General features: G+C 43.3%; 1 protein-coding gene across 6 annotated transcripts in view; it reads right to left on the bottom strand.

Annotated features, from left to right (window-relative positions):
• LOC123993222 (rho guanine nucleotide exchange factor 37-like) overlaps positions 1 to 19,514 on the bottom strand; it is a 32,332-nt gene that overhangs the window by 11,533 nt on the left and 1,285 nt on the right. The window contains exons 2-15 of one of the 6 annotated variants that reach the window (XM_046295126.1): positions 18,861 to 19,066; positions 17,000 to 17,052; positions 13,869 to 14,375; positions 11,645 to 12,042; positions 11,038 to 11,167; positions 9,941 to 10,088; positions 9,347 to 9,546; positions 9,065 to 9,195; positions 8,523 to 8,627; positions 7,959 to 8,072; positions 7,400 to 7,717; positions 6,839 to 6,967; positions 4,451 to 4,646; positions 3,883 to 4,094 (exon numbers count right to left, since the gene is read on the bottom strand). In XM_046295126.1, coding sequence (XP_046151082.1) covers positions 3,883 to 4,094; positions 4,451 to 4,646; positions 6,839 to 6,967; positions 7,400 to 7,717; positions 7,959 to 8,072; positions 8,523 to 8,627; positions 9,065 to 9,195; positions 9,347 to 9,546; positions 9,941 to 10,088; positions 11,038 to 11,167; positions 11,645 to 12,031 — 2,070 coding nt within the window. In that variant the 5' untranslated portion in view covers positions 12,032 to 12,042; positions 13,869 to 14,375; positions 17,000 to 17,052; positions 18,861 to 19,066. The remainder of the gene's footprint in view (positions 1 to 3,882; positions 4,095 to 4,450; positions 4,647 to 6,838; positions 6,968 to 7,399; positions 7,718 to 7,958; positions 8,073 to 8,522; positions 8,628 to 9,064; positions 9,196 to 9,346; positions 9,547 to 9,940; positions 10,089 to 11,037; positions 11,168 to 11,644; positions 12,043 to 13,868; positions 14,376 to 16,999; positions 17,053 to 18,860; positions 19,067 to 19,514) is intronic. The other 5 variants (XM_046295130.1, XM_046295125.1, XM_046295129.1 and 2 more) reach the window with 5 other exon arrangements.

The raw sequence follows: 19,514 nt of genomic DNA, 5'->3' as shown, positions 1-19,514 counted from the left end.
ATGTACATATTCTTTATCCCCTTACACTGTGTATAAGACAGTAGTTTTGGAATTGTTAGTTAGATTACTTGGTTATCACTGCATTGTCGGAACTAGAAGCACAAGCATTTCGCTACACTCGCATTAACATCTGCTAACCATGTGTATGTGACAAATAAAATTGGATTTGATTTGACCAGTGAGTGAGATAAGGCGGAGCTTTACCTAGCTAAGACTTATAGATGACCTGGAGCCAGTGGGTCTGGCGACGAATACAGTGGGGCAAAAAAGTATTTAGTCAGCCACCAATTGTGCAAGTTCTCCCAATTAAAAAGATGAGAAAGGCCTGTAATTTGCATCATAGGTACACTTCAACTATGACAGACAAAATGAGAAGAAAAAAAAAATCCAGAAAATCACATTGTAGGATTTTTTATGAATTTATTTGCAAATTATGGTGGAAAATAAGTATTTGGTCAATAACAAAAGTTTCAATACTTTGTTATATACCCTGTTGGCAATGACAGAGGTCAAATGTTTTCTGTAAATCTTCACAAGGTTTTCACACACCGTTGCTGGCATTTTGGCCCATTCCTCCATGCAGATCTCCTCTAGACCAGTGATGTTTTGGGGCTGTTGCTGGGCAACACTGACTTTCAACGCCCTCCAAAGATTCTCCATGGGGTTGAGATCTGGAGACTGGCTAGGCCACTCCAGGACATTGAAATGCTTCTTACGAAGCCACTCCTTTGCCCGAGTGGTGTGTTTGGGATCATTGTCATGCTGAAAGACCCAGCCACATTTCATCTTCAATGCCCTTGCTGATGGAAGGAGGTTTTCACTCAAAATCTCACAATACAAGGCCATATTCATTCTTTCCTTAACACGGATCAGTCGTCCTGGTCCCTTTGCAGAAAAACAGCCCCAAAGCATGATGTATCCACCCCCATGCTTCACAGTAGGTATAGTGTTCTTTGGATGCAACTCAGCATTCTTTGTCCTCCAAACACGACGAGTTGTTTTTACCAAAACGTTCTATTTTGGTTTCATCTGACATTCTCCCAATCTTCTTCTGGATCATCCAAATGCTCTCTAGCAAACTTCAGACGGGCCTGGACATGGACTGGCTTAAGCAGGGGGACACGTCTGGCACTGTAGGATTTGAGTGCCTGGCGGCGTAGTGTGTTAATGATGGTAGGCTTTGTTACTTTGGTCCCAGCTCTCTGCAGGTCATTCACTAGGTCCCCCCATGTGGTTCTGGGATTTTTGCTCACCGTTCTTGTGATCATTTTGACCCCACGGGGTGAGATCTTGCCCCCCAGATCGAGGGAGATGATCAGTGGTCTTTTATGTCTTCCATTTCCTAATAATTGCTCCCACAGTTGATTTCTTCAAACCAAGCTGCTTACCTATTGCCGATTCAGTCTTCCCAGCCTGGTGCAGGTCTACAATTTTGTTTCTGGTGTCCTTTGACAGCTCTTTGGTCTTGGCCATAGTGGAGTTTGGAGTGTGACTGTTTAAGGTTGTGGACAGGTGTCTTTTATACTGATAACAAGTTCAAACAGGTGCCATTAATACTGGTAACGAGTGGAGGACAGAGGAGCCTCTTGAAGAAGTTACAGATCTGAGAGCCAGAAATCTTGCTTGTTTGTAGGTGACCAAATACTTATTTTCCACCATAATTTGCAAATAAATTGATTGAAAAAAAAATCTAATTTTGTCTGTCATATTTGAAGTGTACCTATGATGACAATTACAGGCCTCTCATCTTTTTAAGTGGGAGAACTTGCACAATTGGTGGCTGACTAAATACTTTTTTGCCCCACTGTAGGTCTAACAGTTTGGGTCTAGAGTGTCTCCCCCTTTGATGAAGGGGATGACCGCGGCAGCTTCCCAATCTTTAATGAATCTCGGATGATACGAAAGAGAGGTTGAACAGACTAGTAATAGGGGTTGCAGCAATGGCGGCGGATAATTTTACAAAGAGAGGCTCCAGATTGTCAGTCAGGTCTGGAGTGAACCAAGGGCTATATCTGTTCTTAGTTCTACATTTTGTGAAAGGGGCATGCTTATTTAAGATGGTGAGGAAATTACTTAAAGAACAACCAGGCATACTCAACTGACGGTATAAGGTCAATATCCTTCCAGGATACCCGGGCCAGGTCGATTAGAAAGGCCTGCTCGCAGAAGTGTTTTAGGGAGCATTTGACAGTGACGAGGGGTGGTTATTTGACCGCGGACCCATAACTGATGCAGGCAATGAGGCAGTGATAGCTGAGATCCTGATTGAAAACAGCAGAGGTGTATATGGAGGGCAAGTTGGTCAGGATAATATCTATGAGGGTGCCCATATTTACAGATTTAGGGTTGTACTTGCTGGGTTCACTTGACAGTTGGTCCGCGTATGCATTGAGCACACATCCGGGTAATCCGTCTGGCCCAGCAGCTTTGTGAATGTTGACCTGTTTAAAGGTTTTGTTCACATCGGCTACTGAGGGTGTTATCACAGAGTCATCCAGAACAGCTGGTGCTCTCGTGTATGCTTCAGTGTTGCTTGCCTTGAAGCGAGCATAAAAAAGGCATTTAGCTCATCTGGTAGGCTCGCGTCACTGGGCAGCTCACGTCTGAGTTTCCCTTTGTAGTCCATAAGAGTTTTCAAGCCCTGCCACATCCGACGAGTGTCAGAGCCGGTGTAGTAGGATTCAATCTTAATCCTGTATTGACGCTTTGCTTGTTTGATGGTTCGTCTGAGGGCATTGCGGGATTTCTTATAAACGTCCGGCATTAGTCTCCCGCTCCTTGAAAACGGCAGCTCTAGCCATTAGCTAGATGCGGATGTTGCCTGTAATCCATGGCTTCTGGTTGGAATATGTATGTACAGTCACTGTGGGGACGACGTCGTCGATGTACTTATTGATGAAGCCGATGACTGAGGTGGTATACTCCTCAAAGCCATTGAATGAATCCCAGAACATATTCCAGTCTGTGCTAGCGAAACAGTCCTGTAGTGTAGCATCCGCGTCATCTGACCTCTTCCGTATTGAGCGAGTCACTGGTACTTCCTGCTTTAGTTTTTGCTTGTAAACAGGAATCAGAAGGATAGAATTATGGTCAGATTTAGCAAATGGAGGGCGGAGCAGAGCTTTGTATGCATTTGTGTGTGTGGAGTAAAGGTGGTCTAGCATTTTTATTTCTCTCTGGTTGCACGTGACATGCTGGTAAAAATTAGGTGAAACAGATTTAAGTTTGCCTGCATTAAATATCCTGCCACTAGGAGCGCTGCATCTGGGTGAGCATTTTCTTCTTTGCTTATGGCCTTATACAGTTGGTTGAGAGCAGTCTTAGTGCCAGCTTCATTCTGTGGTGGTAAATAGACAGCTGCAAATAATATAGATGAGAAATCTTGGTAGATAGTGTGGTCTACAGCTTATCATAAGGTACTCTACCTCAGGCGAGCAATACCTCGAGACTTCTTTAATATTAGACATCGCGCACCAGCTGTTATTGACAAAAACACATATACCCCCCACCCCTCGTCTTACCAGAGGTAGCGTCTATGTTCTGCCAGTGCATGGAAAATCCCGCTAGCTCTATATTATCCGTATCGTCGTTCAGCCACGTCCTGGTGAAACACTTAGATGTTTTGAACATGCTAATATCGGTCCAATGACTTGAATGGGATTTGTGCCACAAATGCTAAAACGTTAGCATGTGGAAACAGTGCCAGGGGAGGAAAAAAACCAAAGCATTGATCGCTGTCATCTAGTCTATAGACTGCTTACAGGGTAAGGAAACCAATAAGTAATTTTGTAATTTGGGTGAACTATCCCTTTAAGATTAGGATTGGGGACACTGATCCTAGATCTGTACCTAGGGGAAACTTTACCAGGGAGTGTCACTTACCTGGAAGCAGGGCATGGTCATCGACAGAGTCCTCACGGGCTGGGGTGTATCAGGGGAGAAGGAGTGTCGCCTGACGTCAGGGGTGTAGGAGTGTCGCCTGACACCTCCAGCACAATCCATGGTAGTGACTGTCAGATGAGGGGACGGGGGAGGGTCCATGGTTACCTGGTGGTACCGCACCAGTTTGGAGGAGGGGACGTATCCTCTTGGACCTAAAAACAGATTGTGTAATAGATGATCATAAAACATGAGTTTATCAATTTTATACTGTAATAAGATACGTTAAAAACCACATATTATCCAATAACTGATCTAATCAATTTGATAGATAGTAAGTGTTTAATTCTATGAGTACACAGCCAGCAGTAACAGTAAACAACCATTAGATGTCTCCACTAACTGGTGGTGGCTGAACCAGAACTCTAGTTTGGTATTCACTGCTCCATTGAAAGACAACTCAATACATTGACTAACTAAAGGACTGACTTTCCTTTAGAATGTGAAGCAGTGTGTTATTTTAAAAGATCATCCCCTCAAGTGAAAAGGTGAGATATCCTGGAGGTCTTACCCCCTGCGTCGACCAGCCAGCGGCGTCTGTCCCCCCGTGTGTCCATCTCACTGATGATGGCCACCAGCTCTCCTCTGTTCAGGCTCAGGTCCAGGTCTCTAGTCCCCACCACATGACCCGTCAGCTGGTAGATCTTGCCTGAGCCGTGCTTGTCTGTCAGGACCTTCAGACACTTCTGAGACCCAGGGCTGAGAGGCTGGGAGGACACAAATGAACAGAACAGGGGCGTGCTCATTACGCACCAAACAGAAGGGAACTGACAGAAACAGGGAGACTACCTGGATTTATCCAATAATAAAATGCTACGTTTTCACTTTCCGTTGCAAAAAGTTGAAACTGTGTGCCCTAATGAACCAATACTGTGCGATCAGGAACATAGTTATGCAGCAATCAAGCAACATACAGTAGTTCAACTAATTAGCAGCATCAATTAAAAGTGTATTGGTCGTGTACGAAGTTTAGAAGATGTTATAGCGGATGGAGTGAAATGCTTACGTTAACATCTAACGACGCAGTAAAATGTCAAACAAATACACAAATAATCACACAAAGAAATCAAGAAATGTCGTAACAAATCCAATAGCACTGTAATCCTAATGCAATCTATATACACCTAAAGAAGACATACTAACAATATATACAGCAGTAGATGTAGTGTACAAAACATAGTCAGTTGCACCCCCTTTTGCCCTCAGAACAGCCTCAATTCGTCGGGGAATGGACTCTACAAGGTCTCGAAAGTGTTCCACACGGATGCTGGCCCATTTTGTCCCCAATCCTTCCCACAGTTGTGTTAAATTGGCTGGATGTCTTTTGGGTGGTGGGACAATTCTTGATACACACGGTAAACTGTCGAGCGCGAAAAGCACAGCAGCATTGCAGTTCTTGACTCACTCAAACTGGTGCGCCTGGCACCTACTACCATACCCCATTCAAAAGGCACTTAAATATATTTTCTTGCCCCATTCACCTTCTGAAAGGCCTTCTGAAAGGCACACACACAATCCATGTCTCAATTTCATGTCTCAATCTCGAGGCCTAAAAATCCTTCTTTAAACCGTCTCCTTCCCTTCATCTACACGGATTGAAGTGGATTTAACAAGGGGCATCAATTAGGGATTATAGTTTTCACCTGGTCAGTATGTCAGGGTTAGGCAAACTTGATGTTTTTGATTTAACCAACCTGGAAGACCAGGTGTGTGGAATTTAGGCAATCATTGAACTGATCAATCAGCTGGTCAGGTGTTGTGACTAGTTGGAACAAAAGCGTGCAGTACCTGTAGCACTCCAGGAACACGTTTGCCAACCCTCTGGTCTATGTTTTGTACACCCAGTGTGTATTAAGAGTGAGCACTCATTAACCCTGGTGTTTGTTCACCTGCTTAGCTTCCCCCGGGGTGACTTGTAAGGTTTATGGCTTTACCATCTCACCTAGGAGCAGCTAATGTAGTGATCCCATGTCTTTCTACTGCTGTAGAAATGGTGCCTGTAAGTGAGAGCCATCGCCCGCCACAAATGAGCTACCCATCCTCACTACTGCTGTCATGTATGCCTGTAGATCTGACAGTCTCGTTACTATCATATAGGATCCATCGCAAATGGCACCCTATTTCCGATGTAGTGCACTACTTTTGGGCCCATCTGTTCTGAGGGCTGCTCACACTGCAGACATAGAGACATAAAACACAGATTTGAATATGGGCTGTGTGAGAGGTGTAGATTAGTCTTAGACATGAAACCAGACCCTTTCTCTCTCCTCTGCTCTTGGCTTCTTCACATTCTCATCACTTAAAGTAATGCGTAGTGGTGATGATATGAGCCACGGGTTAGCTGGAGTGAAGTTATTACTGCATTATGACTAAGCAAAATGAATGGCGCTTTCTGTTCTAACTGGGGAGGAAAGGTAATGGAATTTCCAGTTTGCTATTTATGCATGTTGAACAGAAAGTTTGTGTTTCGTGAACGTGACATGTCCTAGTGTGTTAGTTTTGACAAATGGCTTACACTTAGTTACAGTACTGTCCCCTCAGGCAGCACACCTTCCTCAGAACCTTCAACAGGTAAACAGCTCATCTCGGTCAACACGGAACTAAAATACTGCACAATTTGGTTAGTCGCCCGTCTGTCCACGAGAGATTACTCAACGGATAACACCACAACTCTAAAGGCTAATATAAATAACCATCCTGATCCAATTCAGGTTATTCCAAACACATGATGGGATTCAGATAATAAGAACATTTACAGTGAATGGGTCTAGTATGAATCGTCCTGCTGCATGAGGCTGTGGATGTATACACGCACTGTCCCTGGCGATGTTCCCCGGCAACAAGTCACATCACCACCAACCAAACAACAGATTATAGTGCAGCTTCTGTTGGGACGGACCTGGACAATGGGAGCATTGAGTTGGTCCTCCACATTCCGACACAGAGTCTCCAGCATCCTCGCACCCTCCAGCACCGAACACTCTGCCCACTCCCAGAATGCATTAGGCTCCAGGGAACTGTGAGGGAGCTGCAAAGAGAGGTCAGACAAAACAAGTTTAGAAAGACAGTCAAGTTCAACTTCAGCTGCATCTCTGGCCTTAGGTATAGTTCTCACTAATCAAGAAAACTGCAATACAACATGCTTATCTTGGCAAAGTAGAAATGCTCACTAACAGGGACATAAACTAATTTGTGCACACCATTTGAGAGAAATACGCTTTCTGTGCGTCTAGAACATTTCTGGGATCTTTTATTTCAGCTCATGAAACATGGGACCAACACTTTACATGTTGCTTTTACATTTTTGTTCAGTGTATAAACAACGGACAGCAGATTCACTGGCTGAAATGGTCAATTGCAATGGTCAGCATTGGTCGTCCACAGATACCCTATACTAAAGTGTATCTTGCTACCCCCTCTAAACCCTTCTACAGTGACTGTGGTGTACCTACTAACCCACCTGTTGGGCAAAGCCCTGGAAGAGCTGCTCCATGTCTGCAGCCAGGTCCTTGTGCAGGCAGCTGAAGGCCCCCAGCATGCCCCAGAGCAGGGTGAGGGCCAGGCCATTGAACTGGGGCAGCTCGTTGAGGAGCAACGTGTTGATGGTCTTATAGGTGGTTGCCACCGCCTGCTCATCGTAGCTCAGACTGGGCTTCTCTTCGATCAGTTCGTAGTCAAGCAGCTTGTCCAGGCGCTTACGGATCAGGTTACGAGGCCCCACCAGCAGTTCTCGAAGGGCACAGAGGGGCTTGTGGACCAACGTCCTCATCCTCTTCTCCTGGATGTTGAGTGGGGGATGGGGAGAGGAAGAGGGAAATATTAGGGAATAGAGAGTGGGGGAGGGCGATGGATAGAGGCGTGAGGTCCGGGCAGTGCAATCTGAAGCCTGAAGGACATGTGGGAAAGTGAAACACGACCATGGGCGCAATTCAATAAAAATGGTCTGTCCTCCCAGCCAACATATTCCGATGCCCATTGTTGTAGCATGCATAACAAAGTGGTACTTTGGCTTGACTCACAAATGTAGGAAGTATCCATTGTCTCAATGCTGCTGTGATTTCCTTGTAGCATATAGCAGGCTTCTCGCCGTCCATGTCAAGGTCAAACTCCTCCGGTCGACAGCTGAGGAATCTCTGTAATAGAACGATGGAAGAAAAAAGATGCCACATCAACTATATCTAGACACGGGAAACGCTAACAGAAAACTGAGGTAGTCGTCAGAAATGCATGGTTTATGACAGGCAGCGGCTGTTTGACAGTGGGGAGACTCTGCATTCAAATAGGTGCGGCAATGTGAAGGAGGCTGAAAACTTAAAACAGATTTTCTTACAACATCTTTACATTTTCAAATGCTCACCACTGAAACATGAGCCAAGTAGTTGTAGTTGACAGCTGGCGAGGAGGATTACCGATCCAACCGTGCTCATTATTTAGTGAGAAGAGGATATCAAGCTAGACGTGAATCTAAAGGGATTGGGCACTAATTGTATGTTGAGTGGAAAGCCAGGTGTAAACAACGTGATTCCAATGCTGTCATGGTGATGGTCACCCACGGCAAAGGGATCGGGTCTACAAAAGCTCACCTGCAGATGGCTGAGATACGTCTCCACATTTTCATGTAGGACGGCGATACCATTTTCAAGGAGATAGAAAAAGCCCTCCAAGGCATCAAACTCCTCATCAACCAACTGGAATTGAAGCGAGGGCAGTTATTAAACAGCAAATTCAATACATTTTTACAGAGATTTAAGTAAGAATGTTCTACCATCCATTGATAAAAAGAGACCCCCAGAGCTTCAGTTTGTGACTTGATGAATAATATGTCTAGAAATGTCCGCAAGGGAATACTCATAACCATGTGACACGCCACCAACGTAGCACGTGTCATTGTATTCAACTACTCTATACATACTTTATGTAATAAATGCTCCCCGGACATGTGAATCAAGGTTCGAATACAGCGAGACCTTTTAAGAAGTAAACACTGGTCATGTCATATGTTATCTCACAGCTTTTCCCATTCCCTATGTTTAATTATTAACCTAAAGGTGCTGAAGAAGGGCGTGTAGTTTCATTTTATGGCTGAGTGAAAGAACATCAGGAACAGGTACGGAAAGTGCCTTACCTTTGGTGCAATCCCTGTCTCATGCTTGATGAACTGACTCAGTCTGGCAGTCTTCTTTGCGATGCTGTGGCTATTCAGACGATTTATCTTATCCCTTATCGTCAAGGTTTCAGTCTTCTTGTATTTGTCGGCTGTGATGAGCAGACAAGAAGTTCTAATATGGGTGTTCAGGATAAAAAAAGTGAAGGCAATGCCCACAATCTATCAATATCCTTGGTCTGAATAGTAAAACCAATCATAGGATTTGATTACAAGAACGTGATAGCCAGCATGTGTCCTCACCAACTTCTCGGAAGCGTTTGTACTCATTGATCCTGCAGTTGACGGCTACAGCGGCGTGGGCAGTCTGCTCCAGGAGAGAGTAGGCCGGGTGCCCAGGGTCTGTATGTTTCATGATGGTCTGGAGGAGAAGAGGGTAGCGAGCGATCCTTTGGACTGGCATCACCAGGAAGAAGCTCAGAGAGGTAGCATTCACCTCTGGCCTGTACACAACATAGTCGAAACGTGTCTTTTCTAGATATGTAATGTGAGAAAGCTGGATTTTGACATACGTAAAACAATTTTTTTAAATGGGGTGTGATATTAAGGGCAATTTCAGTATTGTATTTCAATTGGACAATAGAGACAATGTATGGTACGAACAGGAATGCAGAAAGTGAGATAAAAGGTACATACATTCACCTCTGGCCTGTATCAACACATACACTGTGACAACACTGAAGGATGGACATTGTATTTCATTGTGAACAAAAGGTCAAAGTTCGCCTGGACCCAGATGAGTTTGTGCTGTTAGCCCTATTGAGTGTTTAGCATGAAAACGACCATAGATTTGGGGCCAGGATAGGAACAGAAATGCAGAGAGCGAGATAAACGTACGCTGAGGACTTGATGACTTTCACCATCTCAGTCCACAGGGATTCTTTCTGTTTGTAGCTGTTCTCTAACGCTGTGACGGTGTTGTAGTTGGACAGGTACTCCTTGTAAGCCGACTCGATGTCTGTTGATAGACTGAGGAAGGCGTCACCTGAAGGGAATATGTATCAAGTATTTATGATGTGACATTAATGTACATTTATGCCTCCCATGCGGGTCCTTTAGCAACCCTCCATGGGGACGGATAAGGTGATTTGTCACATGCTCTGAATACAACAGGTGTAGACTTTCCCGTGAAATGCTTACTTGCGAGCCCTTTCCCAATAACGCAGAGATTTAACAAGTGATATTAAGGGAGCATAGCTTTCACCTGGATTCACCTGATCAGTCTGTGATCGAAATGTTTTCTACACTCAGTGTATATTTGTCTCTCTAACCATTCTTGCAGGTTAGAGCTCTGCAGAAGAGATGAATGTTTGAACACCTAGCCGTCCAGCTGCTGAGCGAGGTCAACTAAATAATGGAAAAAAGGAACTCTGACACGCCGGCACTCTTGTTTACTCCACATTGAAATATAGAAAGGGCAAACAAGGTCGCAACAGAGAGAAGGAGTTTGTTTTTCCCATTATTTTGCTGACCTCTCCAAGCAGCTTGACTGCAAGGTGTACTGTATGAAGTGTTTGGTTTGCAACACCATGGCGGGAAATGTGATAATAGGCTTTTAATACACGCAGGTATGTAGTACACATAATGAGAAGCAGCTGGTACCAATAGTCCTGTGAAACAGAGGTGGTTGACGTGAGCCTATTCTTGAATAGCCCCGTAGAATTAGTAGGTGGGGTGGTGCAGGAGTGAATGTTACTAAGTACCTGTGAGTAAGAATCACTAGGTGTGATAGTGTATGTTTGAGGTGTGAAGGTAGACCGCCATGGTAACAGTCCTGCAGTACTGCTCCTGTATGGCTCAGTTGGTAGAGCATGGTGCTTGCAATGCCAGGAATGTGGGTTCAATTCCCACGGCCACCCATTAGTAAATGATTTTGATCAAATAATCTGCTAAATGGCATATATTATTATTATTACTATATTGTTGCTACTTACACAGGGTCTCCAGGAAGAGAGGATCATGGGGCGTGACCTGCTTCTGGTCCAGGAGACTGAGGAGGCGTCCCGACACATCAATCACCTCCTCTATGTACAGGAACATGCTGTCCAGGTTAGGCAGCGGAGGCTGTGTTGGGGAGGATGGTACACCATTTATCATAACGACTTTACTTTTCCACAAAGGGAATCATTCACCCACCACTACTCTACCTCCTCCTCCTATCCACCTTTCTATCCCTTCTCCTCCCTGTCTCTCACCCTCTGCATCCTCCTCCCTCTTTCGGTCCATCCACCAACAGTAGCCCTCCTCATCATTACCATTGGCTGATGCAGAGACAGGCTTGCCTTCCAGCCCATAAAATGTGATTTCATCCTGTTTTTACGAGACTCATTTTAAGCACAGCCTTTTATTCAAATACATTTGATGTTATGGCAATTTAAATACCTTCAGAGACAGGAAAGGAAATAAAGCATGGTGCTTCAAGATAACCATTCCTTAGAGATTTGTCTATTGCCTTTAGACCCACTAGGGTCCATAGTTTTCCCCGGTCAAGTCACATGGTCAGGAAACTCCTAGCCCTGTGCAGTGGTGCAGTAGAAGTACCTGTAGTTTCTGCAGGTTGCTCCTGATGGTGCAGGTGCAGACCTGGAGGAGTCTCAGGTAGTTCCTCTCGGTGTAGATCAGCTCCTCTGTGGCCAGGAGCTGCCTCTGAACCGCTCTCTCAGCCCTCTCCTTGGCTGCAGCCTCCTCAGCCTTCTCTGATGCATCCTCTGCTGGCGCCTCCACAAACACAGTCATCTTTGATAACAGCGAGAGACATATAGGGTCCTCCTCTGTGTCCACTGCCTCACACTCATCCGCTGTTCCCTCGCTCACCTCCGACCTCTTCTCTTTGGCCTCAGCTCCGGGACTTAGAGAAGGAGTATGGTTTCGGGGAGCTGGGGGAGCCAGGGTTGGGGTAGCTGGCTCAGCCCTCACTGGGCTTTCCATGCTGAGGCTGTCTGTCAGAGAAATAGGGGGTTAGCTCCATGTGGGGCCTGAGGTCGATATCCCACCCAGTAGTAGCAGCCAGTGGCAGGGCCATTATAGTGGGTCTGAATGGCTTATACACTGCATTGTTTAAAGCCCTTTGAGCTGGAACACCATGTGTCCGCACAACATGGTCCTGCTTTTACAAAGCTGTTGCTGCTAAAGCAATTTCCATTTTCAGCAGATTTCAAATCAATCAATGTAATCAGGTTTACAGTGCCTTGAGAAAGTATTCAAACCCCTTGACTTATTCCACATTGTTGTGATGAAGCCTGAATTCAAAATGTATTAAATTGTTGTTGTTTTTAATCACCCATCTACACAATACCACATAATGAATGGATTGTGCAACATTAGCCCATTATTCTTTCCAAAATGTTCAAGCTCTGTCAAATTGGTCGCTGATCATTGCTAGACAACCCTTTCCAAGGTCGTGCCATAGATTTTCAAGTAGATTTAAGTCAAAACTGTAACTCAGTCAGTAATATTCACTGTCTTATTGGTAAGCAACTCCAGCGTAGACTTGGCCTTGTGTTTTAGGTTATTGTCCCACTGAAAGGTGAATTCATCTCCCAATGTCTGGTGGAAAGCAGACTGAACCAAGTTCTCCTCTAGGAATGTGCATGTGCTTAGCTCCATTCCATACATTTTTTATCCCAAAGATCTCCCCAGTCCTTAATAAAGGTAGATGTCACCATTTTTCAACTTCATCATCTCCAGCGCCACCCCAACGTAAACATGTGAAAATGGCACGTTTCAAAGTTGTGTAGTGTTTCCAATAACATCGGTGTGCATAGGCATTGCCTATTCATTGGTGGATGTCATTGTAAACAGCTTTCTTACGCTTTTTTTTACAAAAAAAACAGACGTGACATTTTCACATAATATGTTGATATTGGAGTGGTGATGGAGATGACATTTCCTTTACCGGTTACAATCATACCCATAACATGATCCAGCCACCACTATGCTTGAAAAATATGGAGAGCAGTACTCAGTAATGTGTTGTATTGGATTTGTCCCAAACATAACACTTTGTATTTTGAACAAAAAGTGAATTGCTTAGCCAGATTTTTTAGCAGTATTACTTTAGTGCCTTTTTGCAAACAGGATGCATGTTTTGGATACTTTTTTATTCTGTACGAGCTTCCTTTTCACTCAGTCAATTAGGTTAGTAAACCTACCTGGTCTGTGGTTGAATCTGTGTTTGAAATTCACTGCTCGACTGAGGGACCTTACAGATAATTGTATGTGTGGGGTACAGAGATGAGGTAGTCATCCAAAAATCATGTTAAACACTATTATTGCACACAGTGAGTCCATGCAACTTAAGCATATTTTTATTATTTAGGCTTGCCATAAATGGTGTATTGTGTGTAAACCGGTGACAAATCTCAATTTAATCTATATAAACTCAGGCTGTAACACAACAAAATGTGGATGAAGTCAAATACTTTCTGAAGGCACTATAGTCTTTGACTCATTCATGTTATGGGAATACTGGCTAGAAATGTGTGGAGTGGCAGTCAGTGGTTGTGAAAATTACTTGAAAAATGTTGACTTAACTTTTTTGTTCAGTGGTGAACCACAGCTATCAAAACAAAGTGATCTACCTAATGAGTCATAATGTTAATTGATAAAGGTGGTTAGAAATACAGACATTACATACACACCACCATAACAAAACAGGCCTCTGGATTACTAGTTTAATAATCCAACATCAACAACAACGTCAGGTTGAAAATATCAGGTTCTCAGTGACAGTGCCAAGCAGAAAACAACCATTAAAGCTTATTACCTTGAGAAGAGGCCTGGGATCAGACTCAGCAGGGCTGACGGGCCAAAGGATTGTGCTGCGGTTGTTTCCGAGTGCCTGGCAAACACACCAACATAGAGACTTGTGTAACTTTCTCCACTGGCTCACTCACTAACAGAGCTGTGGCATGGGTGTAAGTGGAGGCTTGTGGGGGAATGGGGGATGGGAGGGTCAGCGGCATGGGATGTTTGTTGGGGTAAAGTGGGAGGCAGATAGGGAGGTTGTAGGCTTTTAGCAGTGCGGAAAGGCCTGAGCACACACAGCACATATCCTCTCTGTGCTGAATAAGCGGATTGACTGCAGCAGCCGGTGAAAAGGGAGTGACGCCTGCTCAGGAGGAAGCTCATTGGCCGGCACCCATTCAAGAAGAAAGGCTGGCCCACCAGTAGAGAGACAGCACCATGCAGATTGATGTTTTCTCGCAAGTAACAAAAGCTCAAAGGGAATTCAATGCCAATTGCCACCCAAGTAATGGTAAAGATTTTCCACCTGTAAGAATTTAGAAATGTGTGAGTACAAGACAAAATCATATAGAGTTTACAGTAAATGTTGATCTTGAGGGTGATGCAATTTGTCAGTTATTTACAGAGAAACAATTCAACTAACAAACATTTCAGGCCCAACAAGGAACTCACAAGCACTAAAAGAAAATGGATCAGAGTTGATAACATTGGAACTGGGCCAAGGAATTCTGCGAAATTGATCAATTAACAGTTCAGTCATCATTGTGATGACTTGTAGTTGTTAAACAAGTACAGGTGACAACTCATTTCTAATTTTACAACAGGAAACAGCAATAATCCCATGTGTTAAAATTGAAATATATTCCATTGACCAGGGAGGAAACTTGGATTCCAGGGATAGCAGGATACTGAATGGCTGATGGGTCAGTCCTAATGATCAGAGGATAAAAATGTTTCAGACTAAATATCCTCCACTCATCACATCATGATTATCTTACTTTTTTACTTTGTTTATGTCATGGCCCATTTCAATGTACAGTATAGCAGATTGTAGAAGAATTACAGTAGGCCTACTACTTCTACAGCAGTAGATTGTAGTACTAGTATACAGTTAAAGTCGGACGTTTACATACACCTTAGCCAAATACATTTAAACTCAGTTTGAAACAATTCCTGACATTTAATCCTAGTAAACATTCCCTGTCTAGGTCAGTTAGGATCGCCACTTTGTTTTAAGAATGTGACATGTCAGAATAACAGTAGAGAGAATTATTTATTTCAGCTTTTATTTCTTTCATCACATTCCCAGTGGGTCAGAAGTTTACATACACTCAATTAGTATTTGGTAGAATTGCCTTTCAATTGTTTAATTAACTTGGGTCAAACGTTTCGGGTAGCCTTCCACAAGCTTCCTACAATAAATTGGGTGAATTTTGGACCATTCCTCCTGACAGAGCTGGTGTAACTGAGTTAGGTTTGTAGGCCTCCTTGCTCGCACACACTTTTTCAGTTCTGCCCACAGGATTGAGTCTATAGGATTGAGGTCAGGGCTTTGTGATGGCCACTCCAATACCTTGACTTTGTTGTCCTTAAGCCATTTTGCCACAACTTTGGAAGTATGCTTGGGGTCATTGTCCATTTGGAAGACCGATTTGCGACCAAGCTTAGACTTCCTGACTGATGTCTTGAGATGTTGCTTCAAAATATCAAAATAATTTTCCATCTAATAATTCCATCTATTTTGTGAAGTGCACCAGTCTCTCCTGCAGCAAAGCACCCCCACAACATGATGCTGCCACCCCCGTGCTTCACGGTTGGGATGGTGTTCTTCGGCTTGCAAGCCTCTCCCTTTTTCCTCCAAACATAACGATGGTCATTATGGCCAAACAGTTCTATTTTTGTTTCATCAGACCAGACATTTCTCCAAAAAGTACGAGCTTCGTCCCATGTGCAGTTGCAAACCGTAGTCTGACTTTTTGTAATGGCGGTTTTAGAGCAATGGCTTCTTTACTGCTGAGCGGCCTTTCAGGTTCTGTCGATATAGGACTCGTTTTACTGTGGATATAGATACTTTTGTACCCGTTTCCTCCAGCATCTTCACAAGGTCATTTGCTGTTGTTCTGGGATTGATTTTCACTTTCCGCACCAAAGTACGTTCATCTCTACGAGACAGAAAGCATCTCCTTCCTGAGCGGTATGACGGCTGCGTGTCTCCATGGTGTTTATACTTGCGTACTATCTTCAGGCACTTGGAAATTGCTCCTAAGGATACATCAGACTTGTGGAGGTCTACAATTTTTCTTCTGAGGTCTTGGCTGATTCCTTTTGATTTTCCCATGAATTCGAGCAAAGAGGCACTGAATTTGAAGGGAGGCCTTGAAATACATCCACATCTCCAATTGGCTCAAATTATGTCAATTAGCCTATCAGAAGCTTCTAAAGCCATGACATCATTTTCTGGAATTTTCCAAGTTGTTTAAAGGCACAGTCAAGTCAGTGGGTCAATTTCTGACCCACTGGAATTGTGATACAATTAATTATAAGTGAAATAATCTGTCTGTTTGCTTGTGTCATGCGCAAAGTAGATGTCCTAACCGACTTGCCAAAACTATAGTTTGTTAACAACAAATTTGTGGAGTGGTTGAAAAACAATTTTTAATGATTCTAACCTAATTGTATGTAAACTTCGACTTCAACTGTAAGTAGTAGATTAAGGAGGATCAAGTTATGAAATTGGTGGAATTAGAGTATAATAGCTAAAGAGAGGTGTTTTCTCCATGTCTCCAGATTATATCTTCAAACTAAGGGCAACCGTGGTATGGCATTCCTGACAGGGAAATTCATCCATCATGCATGATGTATTCAGGTCAGATAGCTAACTTCATTTTCAGATATTACACACTTCTAATTTTGACAGAAAGTGGTTTCATTTCAAGCTAAAGTGTACTGTTAGCTAGCTAGCTATCTGACTGGCTCCTTAGCTGGCTGGCTCCCTAGCTGACGTTATTATTTGTTTCCCCAGAGTCAATTGCTTTTCTAGTTGGAGCCTAATGTTAGCTAGCTAACATTGAACCTGGTTGGTTAGCTCCCAGCACTGTGGCATTGTTCATTGTTGTTTAACTAGCGAACGTTAGCTGGCTGTCTCCTTACCTAATGTTACGTGTGTATACCACCTGTTGAATATGGCCGGTGTCAGTTAACGTCTGCAAAAAAAGCATCATCAAATTGTTACCAGCTGAGCTGTTTAGGCTGTTTTCATGTTATCCAGATGTAAACAAATCGTCAGCCAGAGCGCCATGTGTACACTCCGAGGGCGAAACGAGATGTATGGGGCTTAAGCTTAAGAGGGTGTGAACAATGCTGAATGGGTGTAGACAAAGAAGAGCTCCTCACTAGATACCAAAACATTCAAAGGCCATTTTCTCAAAAGTGAGTTTACAAGTTGATCAACTTTCAAAGCAGAATTACTTTCCCATTGTTCCTCAAATGCAGTGTATCATATACCATTTTGTAGCTCTGAGTCTCTACTTTTATCCAATGTAATAAAAATCACCATTTCAAATTTTGCAATATAAGACCAAATCCAATAAAAATAAAAGATTAAGATGGGTAAAAGAACACAGACACTGGACAGAGGAACTCTGGTCTAAAAGCCCAGCATCCCGGAGTCGCCTCTTCATTAAGAGGTGAAAATAGACCAAATTATTAGGGTGAGGCACATTGAACGCTGTTTGGGTCTTTGTGTGTCAAAAAAGATACACGTTAAAAAAGGTTTTAATTTGACACGTCAAATAACAATTCTATTATAGAACGTTATTAGTGCTAAATGTGCACGTGCAAGCCAAGCACCACCACTACTACTATCAAAGCCATACAAAAAAAGGTTAGCAAACAAGCACACACCGGCCACAAACGATGTGTTTACAATACATCATTGGTGAAAATAGACCAAATTATTAGGGTGAGGCACATGGGCTACTAACAACTTACTACACAACATACAGTATTACTTTCTAAGCTACAGTATACATATCTCCCTGGCATATTACATAATTTATGCAGCAGCATACAAGGCATTTTTGGACTCACCTTATGAAGGTGGCGCAGCCGGTCCTTTGTGGGCAAATTTAGTCATCAAACAGTCATTAAAGTCTGGCATTCTCTGGATTTATGGTGGTGGTGGAGGGGGTGGGGGGGGGGGGGGGACGCATCCACTCCATTGAATTGTTAGTGGTTGCTTTGCAATGCTTCCAGTTAGCCACTGACTCCTTCCTGACATAATTATTGTTGACATTTTTCCAACTTGTGTAATCTTTATGTCCAATGGCCGATGAGCACTGATTACATTTTATCTATAATTTATCTTCATATGACAAGGATTAATATGATTTTCTAGTAGATTGTCGACTTGATTCATGATGATGACTGCTAGCTAAGACTTTGAAAGTGAGATGACAAAATGTGGGGCTCAAATCAGGTGGGGTTCTGCCCTGAATGACGGGTCGCCACTGAAACTGATATACAGACAAGCCAGTGGAGGCTGCTGAGGGCAGAACGGCTCATAATAATGGCTGGAGTGGAGTGTAATGGCTGGAATCATTCCATTGACTCCATTTCAGCCATTATTATGAGCCAACCTTCCCTCAGCAGCCTCCACTGAGGCCAGTGTACTGAAGGTCGGGTTAATAACACTTGCCTGTGGATATTTTGTATCAGATTACCTCAGAAATAGGGACAAAAATTGGCAGGTAAATAAAGTTGAAATTAAATTTGTTCAAAATTCTGATTTGTAATGGGACTGTTCGGGAATGCTGAGCCTTACATGCTGACCAAACCGCTCGCGCATGTGTGATCAGGACACGCCGGTTGAAATATCAAAACAAACTCTGACACAATTATATTAATTTGGGGACAGGTCAAAAAGCATTAAACATGTATGGCAATTTAACTAGCTAGCTTGCTGTAGCTAACTAATTTGTCCTGGGATATAAATATTGGGTTGATATTTTACCTGAAATGCACAAGGTCCTCTACTCCGACAATTAATCCACAGATAAAACAATAAACCAAATTCATTTCTCGTCATCTCTTCTTCCTTCAGCCTTTTTCTTCTTCTTTGGACTTCATATGGTGGGTGGCAACCAACTTTACAGTGCATTACCCGACTGGAGTGTGGATGTCAGTTCATCTTTCAATCACCCATGTGGGTATATGCTCCTAAAAACCAATGAGGAGATTTGAGCGTCACAAATAGAACCAAGTTCTATTTTAGCATCTGGCCACGTAGACGCTTGCGAGCGTGTAAATATTTCACTCTGTGCCAATTAGCCATCTAGCATGCTCCGAACACCTATGTTTAAGCTAACTGTGGAAAAATGTAGTTAGTCAACTGGAGACAAAGTGTATAGATCTGTGCAAAACTGCAGCATTAAGTGTATATTTATTATGTCAAGGATTATTTCTTGCTGACATGAAAGATATGGGGCATATGTTTAAAAAACAATGAGACGTTTCCAAACGTTAAAACAGTGTTGGAATAGTAGTTTGTGGGTGACTAATGGCTAAAAACCCGACAGTACATAAGGAAAAGGGTTTTCGATAAGTAGCTATTCGAGCACAAGATGTAGGACTCAAACTGTTCACAGCACAACTCCAACTACAAGAT

This window comes from Oncorhynchus gorbuscha, linkage group LG13, assembly GCF_021184085.1.
Source record: "Oncorhynchus gorbuscha isolate QuinsamMale2020 ecotype Even-year linkage group LG13, OgorEven_v1.0, whole genome shotgun sequence".
NCBI lineage: Eukaryota > Metazoa > Chordata > Actinopteri > Salmoniformes > Salmonidae > Oncorhynchus > Oncorhynchus gorbuscha.
The sequence above is the reverse complement of the archived record's forward strand: the minus strand, read 5'-3'. Positions and strand labels throughout refer to the sequence as shown.